Source organism: Vitis riparia, chromosome 7 (assembly GCF_004353265.1).
Source record: "Vitis riparia cultivar Riparia Gloire de Montpellier isolate 1030 chromosome 7, EGFV_Vit.rip_1.0, whole genome shotgun sequence".
NCBI lineage: Eukaryota > Viridiplantae > Streptophyta > Magnoliopsida > Vitales > Vitaceae > Vitis > Vitis riparia.
This window is the reverse complement of record NC_048437.1, coordinates 8,414,659-8,426,433: the sequence shown is the minus strand read 5'-3', so window position 1 is coordinate 8,426,433 and position 11,775 is coordinate 8,414,659. Positions and strand designations below refer to the sequence as shown.

Sequence of the window (11,775 nt, the reverse complement as noted above, 5' to 3'; positions counted from 1 at the left end):
AATTGTAGAAGAAGCTCTATCTCACATGTGATTCACTTTTCAATAAAGCAAAAAATGAGAATCATCAATGAATGGGCAAAATACCTACTTACTAGCTATCATTACCATCTATGGTTGATTCATGTTTGGGTTTAAAACTAGAGTGGGGTACATCTTGGAAAAGAAGAGAAAAAGTTCCAGCTTTCCATCACCCCTCCCCATACAACTGCTTCAATTGATAGTTAATAAATGACCTGATCGACAACAGCAATCTTGTAAACCTGTTCTGCAACTGTTATTGTGCACTGTTACTCAACAGATCATAGAGATCTCAAGTACAAGTTCTTCCCTTTAAATTGATTGCCATTTACAAATTTTTGAATCGAAGAAGGTACGCGCTACTCTTAGTAATTCTCCTTTACCGACCCCACTCAAGGATTGAGCAAAGAAGAAAGTATAATGGGAATCAAATGCAAAAATAAACCAGAAAGAGGAACCGTACTTGAAATGGTGTCCTACACTTCCATCAGAATGTTTCACCAAAGAAATAGCCTCCTTCAAACACCAAAACCAAAGGTGCCTTATCACCCTCTTTTGCTCCCTCCTTCCTTCCCAACTTTGTGTGTTTAAGGCAGATATGAACAGAATCAAAGCGAATTTTCTATCCCTCTATTTATGGCTGCATCAAAGTTATAAAAAATAAGGAAAAAAAAGAAAAGAAAATGGAGGAAAATAATAGCAACGCTCACCTAGCAGCCATTGGCATACCTGGTTGATGTTGATCCAAATGATGATACTTCCTTTCACTTTTTTGGGAGTTCTGGTAGTAAAATGTATATATCAAATTCATGGAGTTCATAAACCAGATCAAAAGGCTAAAGAAAAAGTAGGTCTCTCTGTTTTAGGAGAAAATATAATAATTTATTATATCTTGACCATAATTGTGTCCCTCCCTGATTTCCATTACTTCGGTGTCAGCATTTCTTCCCAAATCCCGATCCACAGCTAACACCTGCATTCCGTGTAAGACTTGGGGTGTTTTCAAGCCCAGGTAACACATTTTTGCATGGTAAAAGCCGGGGGTCCCCTGCCGGGGACAGCAAGACAAATGCAACAAGGGTAGTATTGTCTTCATCCTGGGAGTAAATTTCAGCACATGGTAAAAGCCTAATACCAAAACCAAACTGCAGTTCTCTACACAGGCACATAACATAAATATATGAATATTTATGTCACATGTCATTGTTTTCTAAGTCAATACGAACTGTTCTCACATTCCGGCTACTACAAAAAAAAAGGGGTGTTTGACACAGCCAAAATCCCGAAACAAGCAATATAATTACCCCTTTTGTTCACTGGTTGCAAAGCAGCCTTAACTGGATTTTTTTTGTCTTGTTTTTCCTCTCTTCCCAACTATACTCCTAATATCCAGCAACCATTCAATTTTAGCCAAACAAAACAAACAGGCGGCGTAGGCTTTTATTTGCGGGTATGAACCATATATATATAGATAAGAATCATAAGATAGCAAAATATGTTTTCAGAAGAAATGAGAAAAAAAATGAAAGAAGCTAGGGCTGCAATGTCAGGTGGGGCCACTCATAATTGATGAATGGACATTTCCCGCGGTGAAAAGATGGTAATTATCTCAATACCCAACAGTACTTCGCACTAATGAGTAATTTTGGCCAGGCAATGACCTGTGCCCCAAGACAACATTACCCAAATTTCACTCATGAAGCATAGCATTATAACAGTTCAGAAATGCAAGAATCAAGCATTCAGAAACCTTCATGTGCACAAGCATAAGCCATAAATAAGAGACAGAGAGAGTGAATATACCCAAGAACGACAAATTGTTAAAAGAATGAGCTGCAAGATTTAACAAGAGGGGCCCACGCTTCTGCCCTCCTCGCTTCCAACTCCTCGCTGCTGTTGAGGTAACTGTGGTTGCTGCTGTTGAGGTTGTTTTTGGGTCTGAGGCAGCAGCTGGGGCCGAAGCTGATGCTCTTGTTGCTGTTCTTCAAGCTGATAAGCATCATCAAATGTACCCAAAGCCAGAGATGGTGACATTACAGCTTCAGTCATCTGGTTGAAACTACTTGCAGCACCGACCATAGCATCAGCGTCAAACCCACTGTCGAACCGAATAAGATCTTGTTCCTGTAGCTGCTGCTCATGAGTCCTCAATATCTCTTGCCCTCTTACTGCCATAGCTGTAGCTAATTGCTGAGCCTCAAGGATCTGTCGTTGCTGATGCTGATACTGCTGAGTTTGCTGTGGCTGTGGCTCACGAATTACCAATTGCCCACTGTGTGAAGCACCGGGGGGAAGACCCAAAATTGGAGACATATTATAAGGAATCACCGACGATGAAGAAGGATCACTCATGTATTGCTGTGGCATATACTCGACATGTTGGATAAAAGGTAACATCGCTGATGGACCAATATATGCAGCTAGTTCCTTTTTGGCAGCCAAAAGGTCACTCTGAACTTGCTTAAGTCTTTGTTGGAGAACTGAAATCAGACCAACACAGCCATAGACGGGATCACGAAGACGAGCCTCGGCTTCATAAGCCAGGGAATTCACGGCATCTTCTCGATTTGCAGCATTTAGTTCGTTGAGAAGCTTTGTAACATTGCTTGCACCGAAGACCTTGTGGACATTAACGAATTTCTGAGGCTGATCTGGTGGGAAATAGGGTGCGAGTACACACTCTTGCGTACACTTTTGCCGGCGAATCTTGCACGCCGCACACGGAGAATTAGACGAAGACATTTCTAACCAGAACTGCAAAAATAAGATGAAAACAAATAAATGAATTCTCTTGGATATGAACAACTTTGAGAAATATAGGGGAAACTAGAAAAAAATATTAAAGAGGATTCTACATCCGTTCCTCATGCCGAGGGTTTCTGTAGAAAAATCAAGAAAATAAGTAAAGAGAGACAGGGACTTGAGAAAGAAAAATAATGATTTGTAATGAATTGCCAAGGTAAGTTTATACAGCATTTTGAAAAAAATAATTTGCTGATTTTAGAGACGTCTATTTCCTCCTATTGACCCGACATTGTCAAGCCGCGTACGAAATATGAAATCTAACAGTGCCTTCTGAAGAAAGAAAGAAGGCACCGAAAAGAAGAAAAGAAGCAGGAAAAACAAATAAACGGAAATCTGAAGCAATAAATTTGAGTTCAACTTCTTCAGATGCAAAACACTGTAGATACGGATCTTAGATTTTTTTTTTTTTTCACTTTTCTTTTGTCAAAATTGATTTTGAAAATCAAATCAAATTCTCCCTCTCCAGAAAAAGACTGACTCCTCACAATCACGGTATCCTCTCAGATTTCAATGGACAAAACCTGAAATACCGAAAGAAAAGATCACAGAGACGGAAATCTCACCTCGGATATTCTTCGATTTCGGTTCAAGTCCCCGCATCACCGTCTCAAACTATTCTCTCTCCTCAGAGTATAACGTCTACAAGAAAGCACCGACCATGAGAAAAGCAAACGTCGACGTTTATCATGAAGATTCAACTGTTCAAATGCCCGACACTCCAACCTTTTCTTCATTCCAAACTGGTTTGGTTTACGGTTCGAACACAAGACCGCTTGATCCGATCATCGAATTGCAGACCAAAAATGGAAATTCCTCTTATTATTTCAAAAAAAAAAAAAAAAACAATAAAAATCGTAACAGACCAGGTAGGAGAAAAGGCCAGAGGGTCGTTACAATGGTGTCCCACGCCCTTATAAGCCATGATATGTGTATCATGAGCCGTTGGATATTTAAAAGAACGACATGAGCCGTTGGATTAATAATCGATTTTCTTTTATATATAGGAGTATAGGACATTGTTTTAAAAGACATCTTTTTTTTAGCAGAATTCAGCCCAATCCCTTGAGGGTCTCCACCCAATGCTTCTCTGAGTTCTCTCGATTTTTTTTTCTTTTAATTTTTTAAATAAAATTTTAAAAATAATTAGCATTCTTATTATTTTTGTTGTTTAAAATTTAATTAATTGATTAAGATGGGATAAGAAAAAAATTTAATAATATTAAATGTGAAATAAAAGATTGTTTAAATATATTTTCTATTTTATATCTCATAACCATTTTTTAATAGGGAATAATTAATATTTGTGTGCCAATTAACGAATTTATATCAACACTTGCTGGCAGTGTTACTTTTAGATTGTATGTTACGACGTTGCTTCATTTTTGGATCGCATCAAATAATCTAATTAATCCTTATAGGGCTCTTATTTTGGATGTGTTCATTTTTGGATCACATTAAATAATCTAATTAATCCTTATAGGCTCTTATTTTGGATGTGACAAATTCTGGGTGAATTAAGAAAAGAATAAAACTCAATTAAGACGTTGCATGAGGTTAAAAAATGGGCTTCCGATTACGTGTTGCATGCATATAACAAATCAATTTCGATGGTGAACTTTGACTTCTGGATCTTGGGCACGTGCATGGATTTGAGCCTAACCTTGTTTATTGTAGGGTTCATTAGCATAATCCGACTTTCAGTACGGACTGGTCAATTTGAAACATGATTCAACGATAAATACTTTGATAAAGATGAGAGATATCAAGTAATCAAGGTCTACAAGTTAGATTAATTTTAAGCCAATGATTTAAAATTAATTTAATCTCTTAAAAATCAAAAGGAAATATGATATAATTTCTCTACGTGTCAAAATCAAGAGAGGAAAATTCTATTAAAAAATTGCTTCAATAGGAACGATGAGGATGACTCAAAATTTCTTCCAAGGCCCACATAAGTTAGTGGTCATAATTGTATATTGAGAATCATAGAATGAGCGTAAAACGTACCATACTGAAAAAAGACTCAGAAAAAAAAAGGCCATTGATTAACTAACAAATAGCCATGAAATGTGAAGAGAAGCTGTAACTTATATAAGCTATTTTGTCTGAAAGATGGTTAACGTACGTGTGCGGGGTTGTTGGTGGAAATTTTGCAGACACAAGGAATTAATTTTCTGATTACAGCCAAATGCAAAATGCCAAAATCAGATGCTATGGTTCTGTTTGGTTGTAAGAAGTCAGCACCAGAAGATTTGATATCTGGATTTTAACATCTTCCAATTGCATTGCTCTTCTATTCACGCCTTCCAGGGTCTATACAAACATATTAAATAAACACGCTTCATGCTCCATTCCAGAAAAGAAACAAGCATGTGTATATTTTTATTAATTTTGAATTGGGATGAGCAATGGGATTGATTGATTAATAAGTCTTTAGACTATATATATACAAAAGTTAGAGAGAGGGTAGGAAAAGGTCGTTGTGGTGTTAATAGTATAAATAGGTTATTATCCTTATTGAAATGGTTGCACGGGAATTCAAATATTTTTAATATTTAAATGATAAAAATTTTCAAATGTTAGAATTTTTTTTTTTTTTTTTAAATTACTTTCAAATGAACTCTCAAAAAAATTATTTTAGTTGACTACCTATATGGATTATTTGTTTCTTTTTCACCTTTTTTTTTTTTTTTTGGCCTCTTTTTGGGTTTTGGGGCTAGTCTTGCTCTCATCAAGTTTCATAAACAGCTCGTGGTCTTGCCCCAAGCTATGCATTACCCCTCAATGCAGAGTGAACTATACCTCAATCATTTTCAAATGGATAACATATTATAAATTATTCATTTATAAGGTAAATGAAATAGTCGACCCATTAATAAAACTATAATTTGGCTGGCGTTGGATGATCCAAAGATGCCATAATTCTTTCCCTTATAAACATGGGACTACTAGTCCAAAGATAATTAAGTGAACACACACACCTTTAGTCATTAGTTATCTAATAATAAATCGGGACTCACTTGATCATTGGAGAGGATCGATCAAACTAACTCACTCCTTGTATTAATGTCCTTCCTGTAGTCTACATATAGGATTAATCAAGGAGAGCTTCAAGTTAAAGGAAGACGAAACATAGGTATGCAAAGGATGCTAGTGTAAATTCTAGATTAAGTTACAAATGTGGATGAAGAATTTATAGTATAAAAAGTGTGCCATGTGGTGATAATTAATAGATCACAAAGAAATTGGCCTCTTCAATGGTGGTATCATGATGTTGGGTGGTTGTGAATAAAGTTTAAGATTTTCAAACCTCATAGGCCAAAGGCAGCCAGCTTTGACTAGATATGATCTTGGGCCAAATTGTTCATCATTTGAAGACAACTTTTTATCCTTCTTTTAATCATGATAGTTTTGTTATCAATAACACGATCATGCAAACTCAAAGAATATTCTTCTGTTATGGGTGGTTACCCGTTTGGGCAACCAGACAATGACACATGGACCTTCTAGCACCTTATAAATATAAGAGTGTCATAAAAGAAGGCAAGTGAAAAATCAGTATATTTACAACCCTGCCCCTATTAATACTTAGTACTTAAGAAAAATAAAATGATAAAAAATAAGTTAATACTTAATATCATTAAGTTGGGTTAAAATTAAGTTTTTTAAGTAAAAAAAATCAAACACCATGATACTAGTGAACCCAATGGCTAATTTGTTTACGTTGCTTCTGTGATCCAAACATCTTCGCTCCTTTCCATCCAGGCCCAATCTCCCTAGCCTAAAAAGACGAGTCGGCAGCAAAACACATTTGCAGATAGACCCATCATGAGCAGGTGGTGGAGTGCACCGTCCGACGCACCACATTTTGCTGCAGCGCACCACACGAACCAAGCCATTCTTCTACAGTTCAATTCACTGGGGAGAGACAGAGCCAAACGTCGAATCGTCGTGTTCAACCGCCCAATAGTACCTTACCAGCGGCGATACCTAAAGCATCTCCCGAATTCCGAGATGAAGCAGATTCAAGCCATACTCAAGCCCCGTAGATCCCGTGTTATTTTGCTCCACGACGCTTCGTCTCCATATCCGTACCGGGTCCGATCCTCCGTACTCTTCCAATGACGTACAATCCTTCCTCTCAAGGCGACTATTGTATCATTTCCTTGTATCTTTACCTAAACAGGGAACAGTGAGTTTCCCTTATTTGTATGTGTAAGGCAGATCAGATATGAACCGCATCAAACTAGATTCTCTATCCTTTTCTTTCTCCTCGCTTTCTCTTCTTTCCTTGAATAAGGCAAATATAGAGGCAAGAGGGGGAAAAAGTAGCAATTCTCAGTAAACCAATTTCATTTAGTTTGTGTTACTAACTTCCCATCAATCGTCATTGCCTAAAAAACACATTGGAAGAAGATAACAACGAGTTAACTTGAGAGTTCCATTAGAATAAAGTCCATTTTATTCTACCAAGCAGCCATTTACGTGCCTTGATGATAGTTAATCCAAAAGATGATGCTTCCTTTCCCTTATTGGATTTTATTCTGGCTTACAAACTCCTGGAATTTGGCATATGCATTTCATTATCTCTCTATTTTAAGAGGATATATGTTAATTTCTGCTTGATTATTATGTATTGATCTCCCTCAGTCGTTTCAGTCACTGTGGTGTTGACATCTCTATCCAACCAACAGTTGACACCCACATTCGATGGAAGCAGTACTTCGCATGCAGCTAGCGGTCGCGACCTTCCGGTTGATAAGAAGGGAAAGCCCTAGGGCGTATTGTCTTATCACTGGGAGGGAGTGTACATATCAGTTCTACGTCACATACTATTAAGTTAGTGGAACAAGCAAATGAGGAAACAGCTTTCCAAATCAATAGCACGAGCGGTTTTGACATTCTGGCTTCCTTGAAAAACGTGTTTTTAACAGCTAGATTCGGATGACACCCATCCATTTAGCCATTTTAATTACCCCATTTCATTCACTGGTTTTTGCGAACTGCAACACAAAACGTATACGTTTGATTTACTAGATTCCAAGTGTAGACCATCAAAGGGTGAATGAGAAACAAAAATAAAATAAGATTGAAAATATGTTTTGAAAATAAAAAGGAAGCAAGCTGAAACTAGCCATTTCTGCAATTTCTGATGGGGCCTCTTATAATTGACGAATGGGCATTTCACGTATGGCAAGATCATAATTTTCTTGGCATCTTTTTATATATTTTTCAATTGAGGAACTTTCCATGACCAAGATTTTTTTGTAAGAACTCAAATCTTGACTTTCTATTAGGATTCAAATCTGGGTGTATTATTAGTGTCAGGATTCGAACTTAAAATTATGTGTCATCACACTTCCTTTCCCAATGGGGCAAAATAAAGAGTAATTTTGGTTTTTTTTTTAATTAAGAAACTTTCTATGACCAAACCCTTAGGACTTTGTTATGAAGCGATCAACAATCGACAAGTAGACCATATGTCACCACACTTCCCTCACCAATTGGGCTAAATAAAGAATAATTTTGGCCTTCTATAAACCTTAAAAACATTGCCGCTTTTATGAAAAATTATCCAAATTTTCAACAGCATCAAAAGAGTTCACAAATGCAAGCATCAAGTATTCATAAAACTAAGGGTGAATATACCTAAGAACGAAAACCTACACTGAGTTACGAGACTTAACAAGATGAGACCAAGCTCCTGCCCTTCTCACTTCTAGAACCTTGTTGTTGTGGAGGTATGTCAGGCTCCAAATTTGGGTAACTCAGAATTTGACTTGTGATCTTAGGTCAAAGGTTTAATTTTAAGGGTTACTCTTACTCACCATCTAGCAGTCAATCCTGATAACTTAATTATTTCTAATAAATAAACATCTATCCCCAAATAAAATTAGGTTACCAGGATTGATTGGATTGGAGTAAATCTTAAGGTCAAACCTTTGACTTGAGATCACAAGTCGAATCCTGGATTACCCAAAATCCAGGGCATGACAACATAGCTGCGTTGCTGTGTTTGGGTCTGAAGCAGCAGCTGGGGCTGAAGCTGATAGTGATGCTCTTCGAGCTAGTAAGGGTTGTCGAATTTACCTAAAGCCAGGGACGGTACCATAGTAGCCGCAGTTGTCTGATTGAAACCACCTGCACCGACCGTACCAGCTTCTTCGAATCCACTGTTAAACCTCATAAGCTCTTGTTGCCGTTGCTGCTGTTCGAAAGTCCTCAACATCTCTTGTTGCTCTCTAGCCGCCATTTGCTGGGCCTCAAGGATGTTTTGCCTCTGATGCTGATACTGCTGCGATTGTTGAGGCTGTGGCTCACGAATCACCAATTGCCCACCATGTGAAGCACCCGTGGGAAGACCCAACATGGGTGACATGTTATAAGGAATCAGAGACGATGAAGGAGGACTAGTCATGTGCTGTTGTGGCATATACCCGGGATGTTGAAAATTAGGTTGCATCGCTATAGGACCAATATATGCAGATAGTTCCTTTTTGGCAGCCAATAGGTCAGTCTGAACTTGCTTGAGGGTTTGTTGAAGAATTGAAATTAGACCAACGCAGCCATAGACGGGATCATGAAGACGAGCTTCCGCTTCATAAGCTAGGGAATTCACGGCATCTTCTCGATGTGCAACATTTATTTCATTCAGAAGCTTTGCAACATTGCTTGCACCGAAGACCTTGTGGACATTAGCGAATTTATGAGGCTGGTCTGGTGGGAAATAGGGTGCGTATATACACTCTTGTGTACATTTCCGCCTTTGAAGCTTGCACGCCGCACACGGAGAATTAGATGATGACATTTCTACTCAGAACTGGAAAAATAACATCAAAGGAAAAAAAAAAATCAATGAATTCTCCTGGATGTGAGCAACTCTTAGATAAATACTATAGGGGATTCTTCTAGATCTGAACGACTTAGATAATTACTAGAGGGGACACAGGAGAAAGAGATGATAGGAGAATTCTACATCCGGTTTTCATACCAAGGGTTCATGTAACAAAATCATGGGAAAAAAAAAATGAAAAGAAAAGCAATGATTTTGTACGTATTTTGTTAGGGAGCCATCAAACTATGAACGCTAAGGCAAGTTTATACAAGCATTCTGCGAAGAATCATTAGCCCATTTTAGAGAGTCAGGCAGCTGTTAAAAGCTTCTCATTTCCAAACCATCTGCTACTGAACCGATATATAAATATGTATATCCATTCGTATTCATATTCAGGTCACATACGAAATGTGCAATCAAACAGTAGCTTTGGAAGAAAGAAAGAAACTGATGCGACTGTAATACGAAAAGAAGAAAGAAAAGAAGCAGAAGGAAAAAGGACTTGCCCCATAACTGATTACCGAGAAACACAAAAGGAAATCTGAAACTTTTGTTTCTCTGTAAAACTCTCTTTTCCATTCTCTAACTTATGCAAGACACAGGGATACGGATCTTAGATTTATTTATTTTTTAATTCCCATTTTGTTTGGGGGTCAAGATTGATTTTGAAAATCAAATCAGCAAATCTCCCCCTCCACAAGAACAATGAGCCCTCACAATCTGGGAATCTCAATAGCAAGATCTTTTCTTACCCACCAACGCTCTCCCATATTTTGATTATCCAAACGTGATCAAATACTGAAAGAAAGGATAGTAAAGATCGAAATCTCACCTCGTATATTCTTTGATTTCGCTTCAACTCCTCAGATCACAGTATCAAAAACTCTTCATTCTCAAAGTGTAACATGTCCAAGAAAGCACCGAAACGTGAGAAAAGAAAAGGTCGAAGTTTTTCGCGATGATTTAGCTGTTCAAAATGGCCAACACTCCAACCTTTGCTTCATTCAAAAGAGATTTGGTTTAGGGCTTGAGTGCAAAACCGAAAGATCCGGTCATGGAATTGCAGAGATAAAATGACAAATCTCTATTATTATTTCAATTTAAAAATAGAAAATTTAGCAATAATAATAACGGAAAAGTGAAGAAAGTCGTTACAATGGCGGTCGATGTTTAGGAGAGTAATACGAGCCGTTGGATTGGTAATTGTTTAATTCGTTATATATAGCAGGCCCTTTTTCCACCTATATCAAAATCACCCTCCATTTGCAGAATCAGAAAATTACCCTTCAAAAAAATATTTTATTACCACACCATCCTCTTTCTTTTTAAAATCTTATGGGCATTAATGGACATAAAATTGATGAAGTTTGGTTCAAATAATGGAGGATGTAAAGGGCATTGTAATCCATAAACATATTTCATACTTGTTTTGGACAAAAAAAAATTAAATTTGAAAAAAAAAAGATTTTTGTTCATGCATTTAATTGTATGAGGAGAATGGGTAACCAATTAGTTGTATTTTGTTAAGTTGTTGCTGAGGTGTCAATCTTTTGACCACAAAGATTTTTATTTTGTTGATTGCATGGCAATTTGGAGGCTGTAGTTTTTTTGAAAAAAAAAAAAAAAAAATCAATCATATCAAAGAACATTCCAGAATTTCTCTCTCATTTTATTTGCTTTTTTTTTTTTTTCTCTTTTTAATGGTATCAAAGAACATTCCGCTAACCCAAGCATGTGCTATACATTGACAGATCAAGCTGAGTGAGCTTCTTAGTTCTCCATTTTTTTGTCTTCTTCGTTGAGCTCTTGTGATTAAGCTTGATGCTACTAATCTATACATGAAGAATGGCTTAAGCATGTCATCTCTACAACCTTGCTGAACTTTTCATGATTCGACATCATGCTTCCATTCTTGAAGCTTTTTATAGGGCATGCATGCATGCCATGACATCTGGTGATCTCTACTTTTCTTCCCGAGGATGGAGGTTTTCTGACCTTGGGGTAGCGGAGCTCTCCTGTAAGGTGTGAGGCAGTGTGGAGATGATTAATTGCATGAATAATGATATCAAAATGGAAAGAAAATGGGCTTCTCAGTCGATTTGGCTACCTAGGTTTGC

General features: G+C 37.3%; 2 protein-coding genes across 5 annotated transcripts; both read right to left on the bottom strand.

The window, feature by feature from the left end:
* Positions 1–124: 124 nt before the first annotated feature.
* Positions 125–3,688, bottom strand: LOC117917693 (LOB domain-containing protein 36-like). 4 transcript variants are annotated; one of them, XR_004651742.1, is made up of 5 exons: positions 3,547–3,688; positions 3,387–3,462; positions 1,822–2,772; positions 748–799; positions 125–658 (listed from the first exon to the last, which is right to left on the bottom strand). XR_004651742.1 is itself a non-coding variant. In XM_034834053.1 (3 exons), exon 2 carries the CDS (start codon positions 2,758–2,760, stop codon positions 1,861–1,863), a length of 900 nt encoding a protein of 299 aa, XP_034689944.1. In that variant the 5' UTR covers positions 2,761–2,772; positions 3,387–3,688; the 3' UTR covers positions 125–658; positions 1,822–1,860. The 4 variants fall into 4 exon arrangements, 2 of the variants coding, with proteins under 2 accessions (XP_034689944.1, XP_034689943.1); XR_004651741.1 differs by having other exon boundaries at positions 3,387–3,688; XM_034834053.1 differs by lacking the exon at positions 748–799 and having other exon boundaries at positions 3,387–3,688.
* Positions 3,689–8,424: 4,736 nt separating this feature from the next.
* On the bottom strand, positions 8,425–10,697 carry LOC117919203 (LOB domain-containing protein 36-like). The gene is made up of 2 exons (XM_034836330.1): positions 10,491–10,697; positions 8,425–9,643 (listed from the first exon to the last, which is right to left on the bottom strand). The coding sequence occupies exon 2, from the start codon at positions 9,629–9,631 to the stop codon at positions 8,891–8,893; it is 741 nt and encodes a 246-aa protein (XP_034692221.1). The 5' UTR covers positions 9,632–9,643; positions 10,491–10,697; the 3' UTR covers positions 8,425–8,890.
* Positions 10,698–11,775: the final 1,078 nt, after the last annotated feature.